The 19,729-nt window shown below is 37.4% G+C and overlaps 2 protein-coding genes across 2 annotated transcripts; both read left to right on the top strand.

Annotated features, from left to right (window-relative positions):
• The first annotated feature begins 281 nt into the window (after window positions 1-281).
• On the top strand, window positions 282-1,230 carry LOC114684248 (olfactory receptor 2L13-like). The gene has a single exon (XM_028858762.2). The coding sequence runs from the start codon at window positions 292-294 to the stop codon at window positions 1,228-1,230; it is 939 nt and encodes a 312-aa protein (XP_028714595.1). The 5' UTR covers window positions 282-291.
• A 17,223-nt stretch (window positions 1,231-18,453) lies between these two features.
• On the top strand, window positions 18,454-19,392 carry LOC114684247 (olfactory receptor 2L13-like). The gene has a single exon (XM_028858761.1). It carries the CDS (start codon window positions 18,454-18,456, stop codon window positions 19,390-19,392), a length of 939 nt encoding a protein of 312 aa, XP_028714594.1.
• Window positions 19,393-19,729: the final 337 nt, after the last annotated feature.

Here is a 19,729-nt window from a genome sequence, read left to right on the forward strand (position 1 = left end):
TGGAGTTACCTATGAGGAAATGTGTGAGCTATCTTACTCATGTTACCACTCTTGGTTTTAAAATGACCATACAGATATCTCTGAATTGAGAACTTGGCCAGAGGCAAGACAAGAAACATTCAGCTCAGATTTCAAAATAAGTTCAGCAGAAGGACGGTGCTGGAGGAAGAACAATTCAGTGCAAACATTCATGACAGGCCAGTTCCTCTTTATTCTGTCATTCTATTTCCTGTGATAAGTGTATGTTACTTTTAAGTTTCTTTTTCAAGAAGGATAAAGCAATACGTCTTCATGGAGAAATGGAATCAGAGCTCAAGTGATTTCATTTTGTTAGGGTTGTTTCCACAAAACCAAACAGGCCTTCTGCTTTTGCTGCTCATCATCTTCATATTCTCTGTGGCCTTGCTTGGCAACTCAACAATGATCCACCTCATTCGTGTGGATCCCAGGCTCCACACTCCCATGTACATTCTCCTCAGTCAGCTCTCTCTCATGGACATGATATATATTTCTTCCACTGTTCCCAAGATGGCATTCAACTTCCTCTCTGGCCAGAAAAGCATTACCTTACTGGGCTGTGGAGTGCAATCCTTTTTCTTCCTGACCATGGCAGGTTCTGAGGGCTTGCTCCTGGCCTCCATGGCATATGATCGTTTTGTGGCCATCTGCCACCCCCTTCATTATCCCACTCGCATGAGCAAAATGATGTGTCTGAAGATGATCATAGGATCCTGGATATTGGGCTCAATCAACTCTTTAGCCCATACAGTCTATGCTCTTCATATTCCTTACTGCCATTCTAGATCCATTAACCATTTCTTCTGTGATGTCCCTGCCATGTTGCCCTTGGCCTGTATGGACACTTGGGTTTATGAGTACATGGTATTTGTGAGCACAATCTTGTTTCTCCTAATTCCTTTCCTTGGCATCACAGCTTCCTATGGACGGGTCCTTTTTGCTGTCTTCCATATGCACTCAAAAGAGGGAAAGAAAAAGGCCTTCACCACATGTTCAACTCACTTAACTGTGGTGACATTTTACTATGCACCTTTTGTCTATACTGATCTTCGACCTAGGAGTCTCCGTTCCCCGACAGAAGATAAGATTCTGGCTGTCTTCTACTCTATCCTCACCCCTATGCTCAATCCCATCATCTACAGCCTGAGGAATAAGGAGGTCCTGGGGGCCATGACAAGAGTCTTTGGGACATTCTATTCCACTAAACAATGATCATTTCCTCTCTACTCATATTCTAATTTCCATGGACAATTTTATAGAAGCAGTGCTGTATATTGGAAACATAATGTGTGTCACACACATGTCATACCTTTCTGGCGATTCATTACTAATTAAGATTAAATACTATGTTTATTGTTATATGCTAGTATAATTATTCACATGTTTAGTTCATAACCTTACAGTTAATGATTTTAATGACTCATATTAGACAATAAATTACTATACCAATACAACATGAGATATACTTTATGTGTTTCCTGTAATATGATACTGCTTATGCTGATATTGACGTGGTTTCTATAAAATTAACATGAATGAATTGTTTTGTTCAAATATTTTGCCTTCATTATTTTCATTATTAAAACCCTATGTATATTGAACATTTATGATACATTACAGTTTGGACGTTGCCAATTCATTTCACCAATCTTTTCATAGAGCAATCTCAGACTCTTGAAATGTTTGAAGACCATCCAAATATACCACAACAAAGTACTACCTCACTACAGGTAGAATGATTGTTATAAAAAAAATGGTTATCAAATGCTGCTGTGAGTAGAAGTATGGGGAACTTTTATATACAGTTAGTTGAAGTGTAAATTAATACCATACCTTTGGAAGAGTATGTTTAGCCATTAACATAAAAATAGAGAATTATGGGATCTGTCAATCTAGTTACTGGGTCTAATTGGCATAGAATAAATTTGAAGAGTTTAAGAGCCATTCCCTCTACACCATCTACTGAACATTCTGCTGCGTTAGCCAGAAGAGTTTCTGATATGCTGTGCTTCAGTTGGGGAAATATAGTTAAACATAATGCCTCTTATATCCCCAAGAGATAATATTGAATGTATTCTTGCTAAAGAGGTAAAAAGTTTCAAGTATAAATTGGCTAATTATTATTATTCCATCATTATACAATGTTTAAATGTATGAAATATCACATTGTACCCTATAAATAAGTGTAATTATCTTTAGTTGAAACATTTATCATATAGAGCACATATGCTGGCCATCTTATCCTTATGTCTTTGTACAAGACCATACTAGAGGAACATAATTTGCTTAGAAATTTTCTTGTTTCCATAAAACACTGAAGTCAAATGACACTCAAGTGTTTTTTGAGATTTTTCTACCTTTTTACAATCTAAGTTAAATTTGTTTTGTTAGTTTTGGATAATCTTTTGATATATGCCCATTTTTTTGATTCTTAGTTTACTTTTTTTGTATTGCATGAATCTTGAAATGTACCCATTTCTTTTATATTTTTCAACTGAACAGCATATAGTTTATTAAAATATTGCCTTACAATTTATGGATTTGCAGTGGTGTGTTTTGAGATGCTTCCTATTCCAGTAATAATTCTCACTTGGGTGATATCTTTTTTCTTTTAGTTACTTGTGCCAAGGCTCTTTCTTTATTTTGGAATATGTGGTAATGCATCAGCATTCCCAAATCAATGAATGTAATAAATCAGATAATTGGACATAAAAGAAGAAAAATTATGTGATAATTTCAATACATTCAGAAAGAGCCTTTGTCAAAATTTATCATGTATTCATGATGAATGTCATAGAATAAGACTAGACCAAACATACCTTGATACAGAAAAGGCTGTGCATAGCAATCCCACAGCCCAAATCATCCTAAATCAATTAAAAATCCTGAAATCATCTGATTGAAATCATGAACAGCACAGCGCTCTGATATGTGATGAAGATTCCAAAAATATGCACTGTAGAATAGACAGAATTTTCCACAAACGGTGCTGGGAAAAGTGGATGTCCACATGCAGAAGGATGAAATTAGACACTTATCCATCACTTTGAACATAAATTAACTCTAAGTGGAACAAAGACCTCATTGTGAAACTCAAAACATTGAAATTGGTAGAAAAATATATGTATTACAATATGTATGTACATAGGAAAGGAATTCCTGAATAGCACTCCATTTCCCTAAAAATTTAGACCAACAACTGACAAGTGGGACCTTATAAAACCCAAAACCTTCTGCATAGCCAAGGAAATAACCAAATGAAATGTAAGCCCACAGAGTGTGAGAGGATCTTTTCATATAATGCATCTAACAGAGGGTTAACATCCAGAATATATAAAAAACTAAAAAGAAAAAAAAAACAAAACAAAAGAAAGAGTCTGAAAAACAAATGACCCATCCAAAAATTGGCTGTGGATATGAACAGAAAATTTCAAAGCTCAATATAACATATTTTAAGAAATATAAAAAGAAATATGTAATAAAAGTTCTCATCATCCAACCAGTCAAAGTAATGCAAGTAAAACAAATCAACAAAACCCTTAAAACAAACAATAACCCCTCCAAAATCAGAGATTTTAACTTAATTCATTCAAAATAGCAACTATCAAAGAAAAAAAAAAGAAAAAAGAAAAAAAAAACAACAAAAAAACAACCCCCGGAGTATTCTGGGGAGAATATGGAAAGCAGAGACCTCATCTACTACTGGTGGAAATCCAAACTGATGTAGCCATTCTGTTAATCAGAGTGGAGAATTCCCAAAGGGCTATAATATATCCTGTCATTTGACCCATGGCAGACAAATGGCAGACTCATTTGTGAAGTAGGATGTACATAAGGTCAACAGTTCAACCTCACATTGGGTGAGAGCAGTCCATGTACCAGAAACACCTGAATGCCACTAGTGTCATGTCATGATTCAGGATTTTAAATTCTGGAAATTGTTGACTGTTTTTTTTTAATTCAGCTGTCCATTCTTCTTGGCTGTGTATATATGGCTTCATCTCAGCATCCCCTTCTTCTCCACATCCCTCTATTAAATGCCAGTCTACTATTGAGAGGTGTGAACTTTCAGCTGCTGTTCCATTGCACAACAGAAGCCATCGGCCCTCTGCCTGTTAAGCTGCCTTTGAAGAAAAGGGCACTGTACCTTTTCCGGATTGTAAAGGCCACTTCAGGGATGGTGCCATATTGTCCTGGCCTCAGAAGATGCCTTTTGATAAAGACATAACCACACTTCTTTTGGCAGGAATCAGTAGTCCTTTGTTTCATGTTCTGTCTGTCCATGTTGTCCTGTTGATTCGAGGATACTTTGTTGTCCAATGGCTAACTTTTGCCACAATGAAAGTTAACTCCATATGCAGTTTCTTCAATGCCCATATTTTCTCTGAAGTAGATTGGTACTGCCAGGAGCTGACATGTCTCAAAAAAGAAAAATTTCTAAGTTATTAAAACATTTTAAATGCCATATTCGGTAGATCTCTGAAGGGTTTGAAGATGACCTGTCTAAAATATATCTGCTCAATTTTTAAAACATATCTAATATGACTACAAGTTCTATTGTAATGTCTAACTACTAACTTTCATTTCTTTATATCCTAATAGTTGGTGATAATGTATAGTATTTAAAACTAGTAATTGTCTTTTTTTCTTTTCTTTCTTTTTTTTTAAAACAAGAACCTTAAATCTAATCTCCTTTGCTTAGCCTTTTTCCTAACCCTTGACAACAACTTGTAACCAACCCCCCTAAACAATGAAAATTATCCCAGACCCAAAACCCATTAAAAGAACCAAAAAACCACCTGCCCCACACCACCTCTTTGGGAATGTGGGCGTTGTATTCTTAAAATTGCTTCCTGCTGGGTATGGGCGAAGTTATCCTTATCCTGAAAGAAAAAATTTAGGTTAATTGTCAAATTCTAGGAAAGGTAACTATATCCTTCATTATTATCCAGTCTGTGTATAATGCCAAAGTTCAGGGTTTATCTCAAGTCCTTATTCAAGTAGTCTTTGAGACTGGATCATCTCAGCTAGTCATCTCAAAATTGCTCTGAGCACCTTGTAGTTCAAAGCTGATCTGTAGATGATGTTTGTCAGCTTAGTGATATTATTATTGTCCACGTGGAATTGTTGTTGTTTTGGGGCCCCATCTTCTTTCTGGAGACTTCAGTTGATGTTAGGCCTGGCCGTGATTTCCTGCAGATAACTGATAAGAGACTCGAACACAAAGACATATATATGCAGCTAATTGAAGCCTTTTTTCTAGAATTAGTTAGTACTCTATATGACCATTCATATCTTAACAAAGTTTAAAATGTATATATATCTATATATCTATTAATCTTGTAAATTTTGATATAAAATTTATACTTTAAGTAAAGTTTAAAGAATCAGAATAGAATCAAAGATTTGAGATTAGTAATAGAATAGCCCCTTAATTAATTTGGCTTTTGTCCTGTCCCATGGCAGAAGATGGCTCTTTTATTCTGGCATGATACAGGGAGTTTGCATTTTCCTTTTAACAACATGCTTGAGTTTAAAGAAGGAGAGAGTCATTCTCCAACTCCAAAGTCAGCTTTAAATTTTAATTGAATTGGGACTTTTAGAAGACCAATAGTGTTAAATCTTTAGAGAAAAGCAGAAACAAACATTTAGGAAGACATAAAATTTTTTAGATAATATATACCCATACGCTGTTTTACTCTGTTTCCTGGGATAGATGATTTGTCCCTTTTCTTCAGTTGTCTCATTTGTCCAGTGTTCTTCAGATTGCTTAACCTTCATTCCCCTAAAAGACAAAAACAAAAACCTTTCCCCAAGACCAATTTTGGGGATGTTCCTTTTTGGCAAGTTTATATCTGATTAAATGAAAAAGCATGTGTTAATGGTACAAGTTAGTTTAAATTGGATGCTCATGCTGGTTGATGAACTATCACCTCCTCTAATTAAGAGGTTTCTCTTGTTCAAATTGAACCTTTATCAATTTTGATGATACCCACAGCTTATCTTCTCCTGTAGAAACAAAAGCAAAACCTCATCCCCAACGTAATACATACCCTGGTTTCCATTCTGAGGTCAGCACATCCTTTAAGTATATAGGCTGATTTAATTCTGTAGTTTTTTCTATTATCCAATGTCTCTCTGCAGCTATTGTTCCTTTCTCATTGGCATTCAGAAAATTCAAAGTTAATAGAGCATTATGCAGTCTATTTCTGGGGGTTTTTGTTGCTCCTTTCTGTTTATTTAGCATACCCTTTAGAGTTCTGTTTGATCTTTCTATAACTGCTTGACCTGTAGGATTATGTGGTATACCTGTAATATGCTTTATATTGTAATAAGCAAAAAACTGCTTCATTTTAACAGAGACATACGATGGAGCATTGTCAGTTTTGATTTGTGCAGGTATACCCATGATGGCCATAACTTCTAGCAAATGATTACAGAATCAGCTTTTTCAGAACTCAGAGCAGTTGCCCATTGAAATCTTGAATAAATATCAATGGTGTGGTGTACATATTTCAGTTTTCCAAATTCTGCAAGGTGAAACATGTCCATCTGCCAGATTTCATTCTTCTGAGTACCCTTTGGGTTACATCCTGCTGGTAATGGCGTTTGATTGTAGAAGGAACAAGTAGGACATTACTATTTCTTTGGCTTGTTGCCAGGTTATGGAAAAATTCTTTTTTAAACCTTTACTACTGACATAATGTTTTTTATGAACATTCTGAGGCCTCCAGCACATTTCCTACCAATAATTTATCAATCTCATCATTGCCTTGTGCTAGAGGGCCTGGCAGACCAGTATGGGATCAGATGTGAGTTATATATAAAGGATGACTCCTTTTCCTGATTGTATCTTGTAATTGAATAAATAGTGAAGTTAATTCTGAAGCATCAGGGATGAATTCTTCAGTCTCAATATGTAATACCACTCTTTTAGCATACTGAGAGTCAGTTACTATGTTGAAAGGTTCTGAAAAACCCATTAATACCAACAGAATAGCATATATTTCTGAATTTGAACTGAATTTTAAGGACTTTGAACCACTTTACTTAAATTTTCTGATTTGTAACCTCCTTTTCCTTGTTTGTTGGCATCTGTATAAAATGTACGAACTCCAGATATGGGTTTTTGCCTTAAAATTCGAGGCAAGATCCAATCAGCTCTCTTTATAAGATCAATTATATAGCCTTTGGGATATTTGCTGTTAATTTCTCCCAAGAAATTATTGCAAGCTCTTTGCCAAGGTTCACTTTCTGTCCATAATTTTTCAATGTCCTCCTTAGTTAAAGGTACGACAATTTCTGCTGGGTCTATTCCTGCTAATTGACGAAGTCTCAATTTTCCTTTCCAAATCAAGTCAGAGATATTTTCCCCATAAGTTTTTATTTTTTATTCGGTTTATTTGGTAAAAATATCCATTCCAACATAATATCTTCCCTCTGCATTAATATTCCAGTAGGAGAATGCCTAGAAGGTAAAATAACCAAAATGCAATCCAGCTTTGGATCAATACAATCCATGTGCCCTTCATGTACTTTCTTTTCTACCAAGGCCAATTCTTTCTCAGTTTCAGGTGATAATTCTCTTGGACTATTTAAGTCCTTGTCACCTTCTACGGTTTTGAACAAATTAGTCAGTTCGTCATTTTTTACCCTAACAATAGTTCATAGATGAGAAATATCTCCAAATAATCTTTGAAAGTCACTAACAGTCTGTAGTCTATCTCTCCTAATTTGCACCTTTTGGAGTCTAATTTTTTGTAGCTCTATTTTATATCCTAAATAATTAATAGAATCTCCTCTTTGTATCTTTTCAGGAGCAATTTGTAATCCCCAGCAAAGCAAAATTTTCTTTACTTCTTCAAACATTCTTTCTAAAGTACCTGCATTTCAGTCACCTAGTAAAATATCATCCATATAATGATAAATTATAGATTTAAGAAATTTTTTACGTATCACTTCCAATGGCTGTTGTACAAAATATTGGCACAGAGTTGGGCTATTCAACATTCCCTGTGGGAAGACCCTCCATTGAAATCTTTTAACCGGTTGAGAATTATTATAAGTAGGCACTGTGAAAGCAAATCTTTCTGTGTCTTTTTCTTGTAAGGGTATCGAAAAGAAACAGTCTTTTAAATCAATGAGAGGCCATCCTTTTGGTAACAGAGTAGGCAAAGGAACTCCAGATTGTAGAGAGCCCATTGGCTGAATTACTTTGTTAATTGCTCTAAGGTCTGTTTCCATTCTCCATTTACCAGATTTCTTTTTAATAACAAATACAGGAGAATTCCAAGGGCTTGTTGATTGTTCAATATGCTGAGAATTTAACTGTTCTTCTACCAGCTCTTCTAAAGCCTGGAGTTTCTCTGTTGTTAAAGGCCATTGCTGAACCCATACAGGCTTGTGTGTTAACCATTTTAAAGGTAGAGCTGTTGGTGTCTTTGGAAGACCATCAGTTGTTGTGCCCTGTTCTTGTATCATATGGATGGCTGGTGACCACTCAAAATAATGCCTTCTAATATTTCTCGCAGAAACATGTGCTAGTTTATGATTTTTTTCTGAGATTGGAGGAATGTTAATCTGAGTATTCCATTGTTGCAACAAATCTCGACCCCACAGGTTCATAGCCTTGTTAGCCAAATATGGTTTTAATTTTCCTCTCTGTCCTTCTGGACCTATACATTCCAGCCATCTTGCACTCTGTTTCACCTGAGATAATGTCCCACTTCCTAACAGTTGAACGTTTACCTCCTGAAGAGGCCAAGTTGGATGCCAAAATTCTGGTGCAATTATGGTAACGTCCACACCTGTGTCTACCAGACCAGACAACAAAACACCATTTATTTTTATCATTAATTTTGGTCTCTGTTCATTAATAGAAGTTTGCCAAAAATTTTTCTTTATGTTTTCTCCTGAATTTTCTATTCTCTCTGTTTCATCATCCTGACCAGCATGATTTATTCTAATATGGCATTTGGTTATTTAATCGCTCTGAGCAGGGGTTTCCTCTATGGCTGCAGGAAAGGTTTGAACTGGATTTGCTATGGGGGCCTGCATGAGGCCCCTCCGGGAGATTCCCAAAAACTGAGGCAAAGGATTACCCTGTCTGTCCTTTGTTGATCTACATTTGTTGGCCCAGTGTTTTCCCTTACCACACCTTCTGCATACTCCAGAAGGAAGGGGCATTCTGTTGCCATTGTTTGTTGAAGAAACATTGTTTCTAGGAATGACCTGTTTACAGTCCCTTTTCAAATGTCCTTGCTTCCCACATCCAAAACATCTAACACTCCTCAAACCTTTTGAAATTGCTTCTCCTACCCATGTATCATCATGCTCAGTAGCCTCAACATTAACTGTGTCTCTAATCCAGTATTCCAAAGGTATAAAATAAAGAACAATCAGACCACAACCCATAGAATCATAGAGGCTATATATAGCATGGAGGTCCCTAGGTCGACTGTGGCATATAATAAATTTCAGATTTACTCAATTATTGAAAAAAAATAGCCAAATGAATGGAAACACATGAACTATGAACCAAAGGCTGAGGGGATCCAGCTGGATCAGGCCCTCTGAATAGGTGAGACAGTTGATTGGCTTGATCAGTTTGGGAGGCAACTAGGCAGTGGGCCAAGTCCTGTGCTCATTGCATGAGTTGGCTGTTTGAAACCTGGAACTTATGCAGGGACACTTGGCTCAGCCTGGGAGGAAGGGACTGGACCTCCCTGGACTGAGTCTACCAGGTTGATCGCAGTCCTCGGGGGAGGACTTGTCCTGGAGGAGGTGGGAATGGAGGGTAGGCTGGGGGTAAGGGGAGGGGTGGGAGGGGGGAGAATAGGGGAACCCATGGCTGATATGTAGAACTGAATGGTATTGTAAAATTATATATATATATATATATATATATATATATATATATATATATATTAAAAAAAAGAGATATCCATAGAACTTTCACCCAAACATCAAAGAATATATGCATGGAAGCTTCACTAAAATGGACCACATCCTTGAAAACAAACAAAATAAATCCTAAGAAATTCATAAGAACTGAATTAACTCCACGTGTTACATATGATCAAGATGTGATACAACTTAAAATTGACAAACAATTCTTTAATATTCACACAGACTCAAGATTAAACAACCCATTACTGAGTGATGAAAGAGTCAGAAGTAAAGATATACATAATTCTACACCTAAGTGAAAAGGCAACCACAACACAACAAAACCTCTGGACCACATTATAAATAGTCTTATAAGGGAAATTATAACTCTAAGTGCTTTCATTTTAAATTCAGAAAGTTTAAAAATAAATGAGTAATGATGCGACTCAAGCCAGAGAAAGAACAAATTAAGCTCAAACTCAGTAATGGCATGTTGTTGGAGTTTTTTCCAGTCCTGCCTGGCCCACAGTCAGGACAAATCTCTCTTAGCCACCAGTCCCACAGCCACTTAGACCCAACTGAGTAAACACACAGAGACTTATATTGCTTACAAACTGTATGGCCACAGCAGGCTTCTTGTTATCTAGTTCTTATATCTTAAATTAACCCATATCTTAGTTTATAAGTTGCCACATGGCTCGTGGCTTACCGGTATCTTACATCTTGCTTTTCATGGTGGCAGCTGGCAGCATCTCTCTGCCTCAGCCTTCCACTTCCCAAAATTCTCCTCTTTCCTTGTCCCACCTATACTTCCTGCCTGGCCACTGGCCAATCAGTGTTTTATTTATTAACCAATCAGAGCAACACATTTAACATACGGAACATCCCACAACACTGGCAAGAAATAATAAAAATCAGGTCAGAAATGAATGAACTAAAAAAGAGTACAAAGAGTCAATGAGTCTTTAAGACAACAAAGATGATTGACAGATCCTTGGCCTAAACTCTATTAAGTTGGAAAATCTAAATGAAGTGCGTGAATGTTGAGATCCAGCTTATCTATCAAACATAAACTAAGAAGGATTCAACAGCCCAATCAGATGCATACATAGCTAATAAAGAGATTGAAACAGTAATCAGATGCCTCCTGCCAAAAAACCCTCAAAAACAAACAAACAAACAAACAAACAAAACCAAATAAACAAAACAACTACAACAACAATAACCTAAATAGGCCCAAATAGATTTACCTTGAAATTCTACCAGATTTCAAAGTTGTACTACAACAAAGTCCTCTTAAATTATTCAGAAAAAATATTTTTCATTGTATCAGGGACAATACATTGTATCTGTACTTTCATCATTAAAACAAGGTGAAATATCCAGCTAGCAGTTAAGAGTCCTGTAGGCAGGCCATACCACCACTGCTGCCACCCATTGGACCTTGTAAACGACAAGTCCCACTCTGCCACCCAAGCCCACTGAACCCATCATCCTCCCACTGGCCAGCCAGCCCCTGCAAAGTGAGCAGCCACTAGAGATACAACCACATCTGCATCAATTGGAGGAGGAGGTATATGAGTGTTCTCCCAGATAAACTGCCCCAAGCCCTAGGCTGTAAGCCCCAAAATACATCCCATTCCCCTCACCCTTTCATCTCAGGCCCATCAACAGACCAGCAGGTAAGAGTCTTGCAAGCAGGTAGCTCCACCACGACCACCACTCAGTAGACCCTATAACTTACAAGATCCAGTCTGCCACCCAAACCCAGCAAACCCATCATTATCTCCCTGGCCAACCATTCCCCACAAAACCAGGAGTTCTTAGAGGCAAAAGGGGTACACTTCTGTACCATTTGAAGGAAGAGATCAGTGACTGGTCTCCCAGCCACTACCCCAGTCACTAGACCCTAGGCCTAGCCACACATACCAGTTGGAAGAATAGAGCCCACAGGCACAAGTAAAGCCCACACCAGCCAGAAGCATTGGACACTAGATCTAGGCACCCAAAGCCTCACAAACCTCAGGTGAGACAACCCTACTCGAACTGACAACCAGCCAATGACTATAACCCTTGGTCAATTAGGCCAAAAGACAGTAAAGAAAACATACAGTAAAGGAATGAAAGACCCATCCAACAAAGTCATCACAAGAATCAATACCTGTTCTGATAATTATCCCAAGCCCAGATGGGTAAATGGCAGTGTAAGAATACATTCAACAACAGAAAGGGCAATATGGTACCAACAGAGACTAGTGATTCTACAACAGCAAAACCTGAACATCCCAATGCAGATGAAGCAGAAGAAACAATCTTAAAAATAACTTTGTGGCTTTGCAGTGGTGGCACATACCTTTAATCCCAGCACTCCGGAGGCAGAACCAGGCAGATCTCTGTGAGTTTGAGGCTAGCCTACTCTATAGAGCAAAATCCAGAACAGGCACCAAAACTACACAGAGTAACCCTATCTCGAAAAACAAACAAACAAAAATAACTTTATGAAGTTGATAGAGGCCCTTAATGAGAAAATAAAAAATTCTCTCAAAGAAATGAAGGATAAGACAAACTAAAAATTGGAAGAAATCAATAAATCCCTTAAATAAAGCCAAGGAAGCCAAGAAACAAAAACAATAAAATAGGTGAAGGAAACATTACAAAAGATGAAAATTGAAATAGAGACAATAAAGAAGACACAAACTGAGGGAATTCTGGAAATGGAAAATCTGGGTAAATGAACAGGAATTATAGATGCAAGCATAACCAACAGAATACAAGAGATGGAAGAGAGAATCTCAGACACTGAAGATATGATGGGAAACACAAAACATTCATGAAATCTGGGTCACCATGAAAAGACCAAACCTAAGAATAATAGGGATAGAAGAAGGAGAAGAATTCCTATTCAAAGGCACAGAAAATATATTCAACAAAATTGTAGAAGAAAACATTCCCAACCTAAAGAAGGACATGGCTATGAAGATACAAGAAGCTTACAGAACATCAAATAGACTGGACACCCTCCCCAAAATGTCTTTTTCCACATAATAATCAAAACACTAAACATACAGAATAAAGAAAGATTATTAAGAGCTGCAAAGGAAAAAGACAAAGCAACATATAAAGACAGATTTATCAGAACTACACTCAACTTCTCATTGGAAATCCTGAAAGCCAGAAGGTCCTGGACAGATACTCCTCAGACACTAAGAGACAACGGATGCCAGCTCAGACTACTATACTCAGCAAAACTTTCAGTCACCATAGACAGATAAAACAATATATTCCATGACAAAACCAAATTTAAACAATACTATCCACAAATCCAGCCCTACAGAATGTTCTAGAGGATAAATCCAACCCAAGGAAGTAAGAAGTACCCATGAAAACACAGACAGTAGATAATCTCACACCAGCAAATCTCAAAGCTTCTTTAAGGTTAAGGACACGGTCAATAAGACAAAACAGCAGCCCACAGAATGGGAAAAGATCTTCACCCTCCCCACATCTGACAGAGGGCTGTTCTCCAAAATTCTTAACATAGTTACTGACTCTCAGTATGCAGAGCTGTTTTACACATTAAAACTGCTGAATTTATTCCTGATGAGTCAGAATTAACTTCATTATTCAGTTACAACAAATAATCAGGAATAGGAATCATCCCTCATATATAACAAACATCTGATCCCATACAGGTCTGCAGGCTCTCTAGCACAAGATAATGTTGAAATTGATCAACTATTGATAGGAAATGTTCTGGAGGCCTCAGAATTTCATAAACAAATCATATCAATAGCAAGGGTTTGAAAAATGATTTTTCTATCTCTTGGCAATAAGTCAAGGAAATTATAAGGAAATGTTCTATTTGTTCTTTATACAACCAAACTCTACTACCTTCAGGAAGTAACCCAAAAGGTTACTGTCCAGTCCCTTCTGGTCTTTACAGTCTCCATTGAGAATTTGATGTAACTCTAATAGGTCTATCTTTATATGTTACTTGGACTTTTTCCCTTGTCACTTTAAAAATTCTTTCTTTTTTCTATATGTTTAGTGTTTTGTTTATTATCTGTCATGGGAACTTCTTTTCTCATCCAATCTGTTTGGTGTTCTGTAAGTTTCTTGTACATTTATAGCTATGTCCTTTTCTATCAGGAAACTTGTTTGCTATGATTTTGTTGAATATATTTCATAGGCCTTTGAGCTGGGATTCTCCTCCTTCTTGTATTCCTATTATTCTTAGGTAAGGTCTGTCATCATGGTTTGGCCTTTTTTCCAGTCATAATTCAGTGTTACATATGGACCATGCAAGTACTGTAAGACCCTGAGGGAGTGATTGGTCTATGCGACTTTCTAGGCAACGCAATGGATAGACCTAGCATTTAACCATAAAGGATAATAATAACCATTCATATGCATTTATAACTTTTCCACTAGTAATATAAAAGGAGCAGAACTATTTGTAAAAGTTTGCTCCACATCACACCCATCACTAGTATTTGTTGAGTACAATGCCATTCAATAACAAACTCTCACCTATTTGTACAATGAGATTCAGGGCACATGTATATATCTTAAGTACCACAAATGTTCATTAATCTACTTACTGTGGATTGAGTAGCACAGTAATATTATAAGTCTCCTCATTTCTGCCTCTATGTAGACACTTTACATGCAAGTAGCATACATCCTTCCTTCTTGTTCCTGAAACATCCCTCAGATTGTAAAAAACTTAAATATTAGGCCACAATCTTTAACTTCTTTTGAAATTTAATCAACTTCTTTTTCTAATCAGTGGTGGATCTCTCATCCTGGATGACTCTGAGTCTGAAAATCCACTTTACAACAAGACCTCTGCATCAGCCTGTGACTAAAGAACAGTTTCTGTCTATATCAATGTTCAATATATCAATTTGTACCCCTTTGGGCCAAACACTTAAAATGGGGACTATAATAATATAATATAGCCTAGTATCCTTTACATCTCTTAAGTCACATTCTGAAATAATGCAGTCACCCTCCTTAGTCTATCTTTAGACATCCTGTGATTGCAGGAGTTGTGATTATCATGCATTCATTTCTCTAAGTTCAGAACTGAGCTACCCCAGAGCAGCCAAGTCAGGAGAAATGGCCAAGGCTTTGTCTCTGTAGATTTAGACATGAGGGATCAATTAGAGGAAAAGGAGGAACATCTAAGATTTGGTGATCCAAGACTGTGCATATAAAATACAGCATTTACCATTCTGTCTTTCATCAGTATAGCCTGTGGGAAATAAATCCAACACATCTCTATGTTTCATGTAATTAGTAAGAATGATGTTTTATATGAGAGTAAACACGTCAATATTTCATGAGAGTTAATGATGTTCTCTTGGTTTCATCAGGTGTAAGATGAAATAGTAGTAGATAATTCTTAAAAGTTTCTTTTTGATATTTTGGTGGAAGAAGGAACTCTTGTGTAGGAAGCAGATTTTCAAACTTCAATTGAGGCTGCTGCACAAGGATATGATCTTGTGGTGTACCTGGCAGGGGACTTGAACAAAGTGGGGAAGCTGAAGAATTCTCGTGACCCAGGAACTGCCTACAGGGAATGGCTGTACTATAAAGGTACCTTTTTTCACCAACACAAACACAAGTATAAGATTCTTGTATAAACTGAGTCCAGAAGACATTATGGAGCAGAGTTGGTCTGGGTTAGGTTAACTAGGGGAGACTCTGGAGGTATGGTTTTCTTGTACTGAAGAAGCCCTTCATAGGATTTTCATAACAAATTAGAAAAGCAAAAACAAGCTTCAAATGCAAGAGGAAAAAATTGTAAACATGTTTGAATTCTACAACAGGTTGTTTTTGAAGGTTGTGACCACAAATAAAAGGCTGCATTTTTTCTGGTGTTGAGGTTTCTCAAAAGCTAAGATGTGGAATGGAGGACATTTCTGTGGAAAGAGATGGACATTTCTGGAGGACCTAATACATGCTGAATGCAGACAGCTCATTGAGGTTCATGTTCTCAAGAGTCCCATAGAGTTTTTCAGACTAAGCAGAGATGTCAATGTTCAGTTATCTGCCTGGTCTTGTGTTTTATAGATTTTTTTTTTGCTAATTGTGTGTCCCTGTTGTGTTTACATATCTGTAACTTTGGCAAAATTAATCTAGCATTCTGTATATGTAGCACGTCTATGCAATAGAACTTTTACAACAGGGCTTTAAACATCTCTTTGTTTTCTGTGTCTTTTGGAATGCTCATGGGACACACTAACATTACATCTGCCTTGAAGCCATTGGAAGTTTTTAAAATTAAAATGTAATCAATAATACAATTCTTTCAGTGACTCTTTGTTAAATGAAGCCTGTACTGAGCAAGGTGGTGGTGCATGCCTTTAATCACAGCACTTGGGAGGCAGAGGTAGGTGGATCTCCAAGTTCGAGGCCAGCCTGGTCTACTGAGCAAGTTCCAGGGTAGCCAAGGCTACAGAAGAAACCCTGTCTGGAAAAACCATGCATACATACACAGAAGCCTATTGCAATTATCAGGTCATCAATATAAAAATCTTTAGCTCTTTTTAGATCAATGTCTTAGATCTTATTCCTTAAGGTCCAGGTATCCATACCCCTAAATATATTCCCCAATATTAACTGCCAAGATGACCATGTCAAAACATTAGAAATAAATAATTACTGCAGTAACTGTCTTCAAAGTGTGTTCATGAATTACTGAGAAGTGATCTGAGAGCACACCCCTGTATATCCCTTTTATAGAAATCAAACATGAACTGTAACTTTAGTGCAGACTGTGTCCAAAATGGCTGCTAGAACACTCCTGAGAGGATGGCTGGAATATTCCTTTCTTTATGAGCAAACCAGTGTTCAAGGATGTAAAAGAAAGTGTTCTTAAGACATTCTTCTTTATTCATAAGGCATGATGCCGAAGACTGGATTTTAAACATAATGTCAGTTTTGTCAGTATGATCAGAATAACCTATCATCTCTAAGGATAGTGTTTTATTCATTTCAACAGGCACACAGGTTGAGAGCCTGATGTAAGTGCTGTGCCAAGGAGTAGACATCAATGAATCATCAAACAAGAGCCTGTGTCCAGGTAGACAACCCACTATCCTCAATGAGCAGGTGTCAGTGATTTTTTTTTGTGGGGGGGTAAGGGGGAATGTGTAGTTCTGTTTTCAAATCCAGGTAAGTTATCAGATATTCTTATTCCCTCTAAGTAATCTTCTCTGCATAGTCCCGACAGCAGCTTCTTTCTGAACATGAGCATTCCATCTGAAGTGTAGAAATGTACCTAAGAACACAGTGCTCCCCCTGTTCTCCCATCTTATCTAGATCAGATTTCTGCTCCTCTTCTTCATATACAATTGCCCTCACATCTTCCCTGCCCAACCACTCATCACAGTTTTTTTGTCCTTGTTTACTCTCTCTCCTGACCCTGTTCCTTGCTGATTACTTTGAGTAAGGAACTTCTCACCGACCTGCCTACATGGTACCTGCACCTGGTGGCTCATGGCAAGTCCCAGCCCAGCTGTCTCTTACCCTTTGTCTACCATGATTTTTAAAAGAATACAAGGAATCATTGACTTTATATGCATGCACCCACACCCCACACAAATACAAAGAATTAAATGAATGAAAATATAATGATTGAAAAATATGGGTATGCAGAGTTAAGAATGCATACCTACACATTTTCTTTTCCCATGAACATATTTTTAAGGGCTTCTCACTCCTCTCAGTGGAGTATAAAGATATGAGCTGCATAGGAAGAGGGGAAAACAGTGCATATAAATATTTATACTACTGGGGCATGTGAGTATAATATTTTCAATTGTAAAATATAACAAAAACACATATTAGGCATATTAGGCAATGTGTATCATTTATTATATTTATTTTTTGTATAAACACTTTATTGTAAGTGTTTCTTGATATTGTAAGTGATATCCATTTATTCAATTGATATCTTTAAAATTTACATAAACCAAAGCATCCCTTGTGGAAGTAGCATCTTATGATTAGTGTGGATCTGAGCACACAGAAATCCTGTTAGTTCCAGAACAGTGAATTGGGAGTGGATGTTATCCTCAGGAAAGGCAAAGATTCATTAGCGAATGTGAGAAGCAGAGCACAAGGAGATCTCTGGGATCTGTGTGCAGTGTGGTCAATTATGGGAACAGGGCCAGGAAGTAAGTGATGCAGAAGATAGAGGCTTTCTTAGTTCTAAGGTGGCTTGACGATCTTGAGTAATGGTCTTGCATGGAGTTACCTAGGAGGAAATGTGTGAGCTATCTTACTCATGTTCCCACCCTTGGTTTTAAAACGACCATACAGGTATCTCTGAACTGAGAACTTGGCCAGAGGCAAGACAAGAAACATTCAGCTCAGATTTCAAAATAAGTTCAGCAGAAGGACGGTGCTGGAGGAAGAACAATTCAGTGCAAGCATTCATGACAGACCAGTTTCTCTTTATTCTTCTCCTCTACTTTACATGATAAGTGCGGTTTACTTTTCGGTCACTTTTGAATAAAGAGAGAGCAATACATTTTCATGGAGAAATGGAATCAGAGCTCAAGTGATTTCATTTTGTTAGGGTTGTTTCCACAAAACCAAACAGGCCTTCTGCTTTTGCTGCTCATCATCTTCATATTCTCTGTGGCCTTGCTTGGCAACTCAACAATGATCCACCTCATTCGTGTGGATCCCAGGCTCCACACTCCCATGTACTTTCTCCTCAGTCAGCTCTCTCTCATGGACATGTTGTATATTTCTTCCACTGTTCCCAAGATGGCATTCAACTTCCTCTCTGGCCAGAAAAGCATTACCTTACTGGGCTGTGGAGTGCAATCCTTTTTCTTTCTGACCATGGCAGGTTCTGAGGGTTTGCTTCTGGCCTCCATGGCCTATGACCGTTTTGTGGCCATCTGCCACCCCCTTCATTATCCTATTCGCATGAGCAAAATGAAGTGTCTGAAGATGATCATAGGATCCTGGACCTTGGGCTCCATTAACTCCTTATCACACACAGTCTATCTCCTTCACCTTCCTTTCTGCCATTCTAGGTCGGTTAACCATTTCTTCTGTGATGTCCCTGCCATGGTTCCCCTGGCCTGTATGGACACTTGGATTTATGAGTACATGGTATTTGTGAGCACATGCCTGTTTCTTTTATTTCCTTTCCTTGGCATTGCAGTTTCCTATGGACGGGTCCTTTTTGCTGTCTTCCATATGCGCTCAAAAGAGGGAAAGAAAAAGGCCTTCACCACATGTTCAACTCACTTAACTGTGGTGACATTTTACTATGCACCTTTTGTCTACACTTACCTTCGTCCTAGGAGTCTCCGTTCCCCGACAGAAGATAAGATTCTGGCTGTCTTCTACACTATCCTCACCCCCATGCTCAACCCTATCATCTACAGCCTGAGGAATAAGGAGGTACTAGGGGCCATGACAAGAGTCTTTGGGACATTCTATTCCACTAAACATTGATTAATTCATCTCTACTCATATTTCAATTTTCATGGAGAATTTCATAGGGCAGTGCTATGTACTGGAAACATAATGTGTGTCACACACATGTCATACCTTTCTGGTGATTCATTACTAATTAAGATTAAATAATATGTTTATTGTTACATGCTAGTATAATTATTAATAATTATACTTACAGTTAATGATTTTAATGACTCATATTAGACAATAAATTACTATACCAACACAACATGAGATATACTTTATGTGTTTCCTATAATATGGTACTGCTTATGCTGATATTGACATGTTGTTTCTATAATATTACCATGAATTAATTGTTTTGTTCAAATAT

This window comes from Peromyscus leucopus, chromosome 12 (assembly GCF_004664715.2).
Source record: "Peromyscus leucopus breed LL Stock chromosome 12, UCI_PerLeu_2.1, whole genome shotgun sequence".
In the NCBI taxonomy this organism is placed as follows: domain Eukaryota; kingdom Metazoa; phylum Chordata; class Mammalia; order Rodentia; family Cricetidae; genus Peromyscus; species Peromyscus leucopus.

Bases quoted from the DNA above. Each gene is read 5' to 3' on its own strand.
- LOC114684247 (XM_028858761.1), top strand. From the start codon at position 18,454: ATGGAGAAATGGAATCAGAGCTCAAGTGATTTCATTTTGTTAGGGTTG.
- LOC114684248 (XM_028858762.2), top strand. From the start codon at position 292: ATGGAGAAATGGAATCAGAGCTCAAGTGATTTCATTTTGTTAGGGTTG.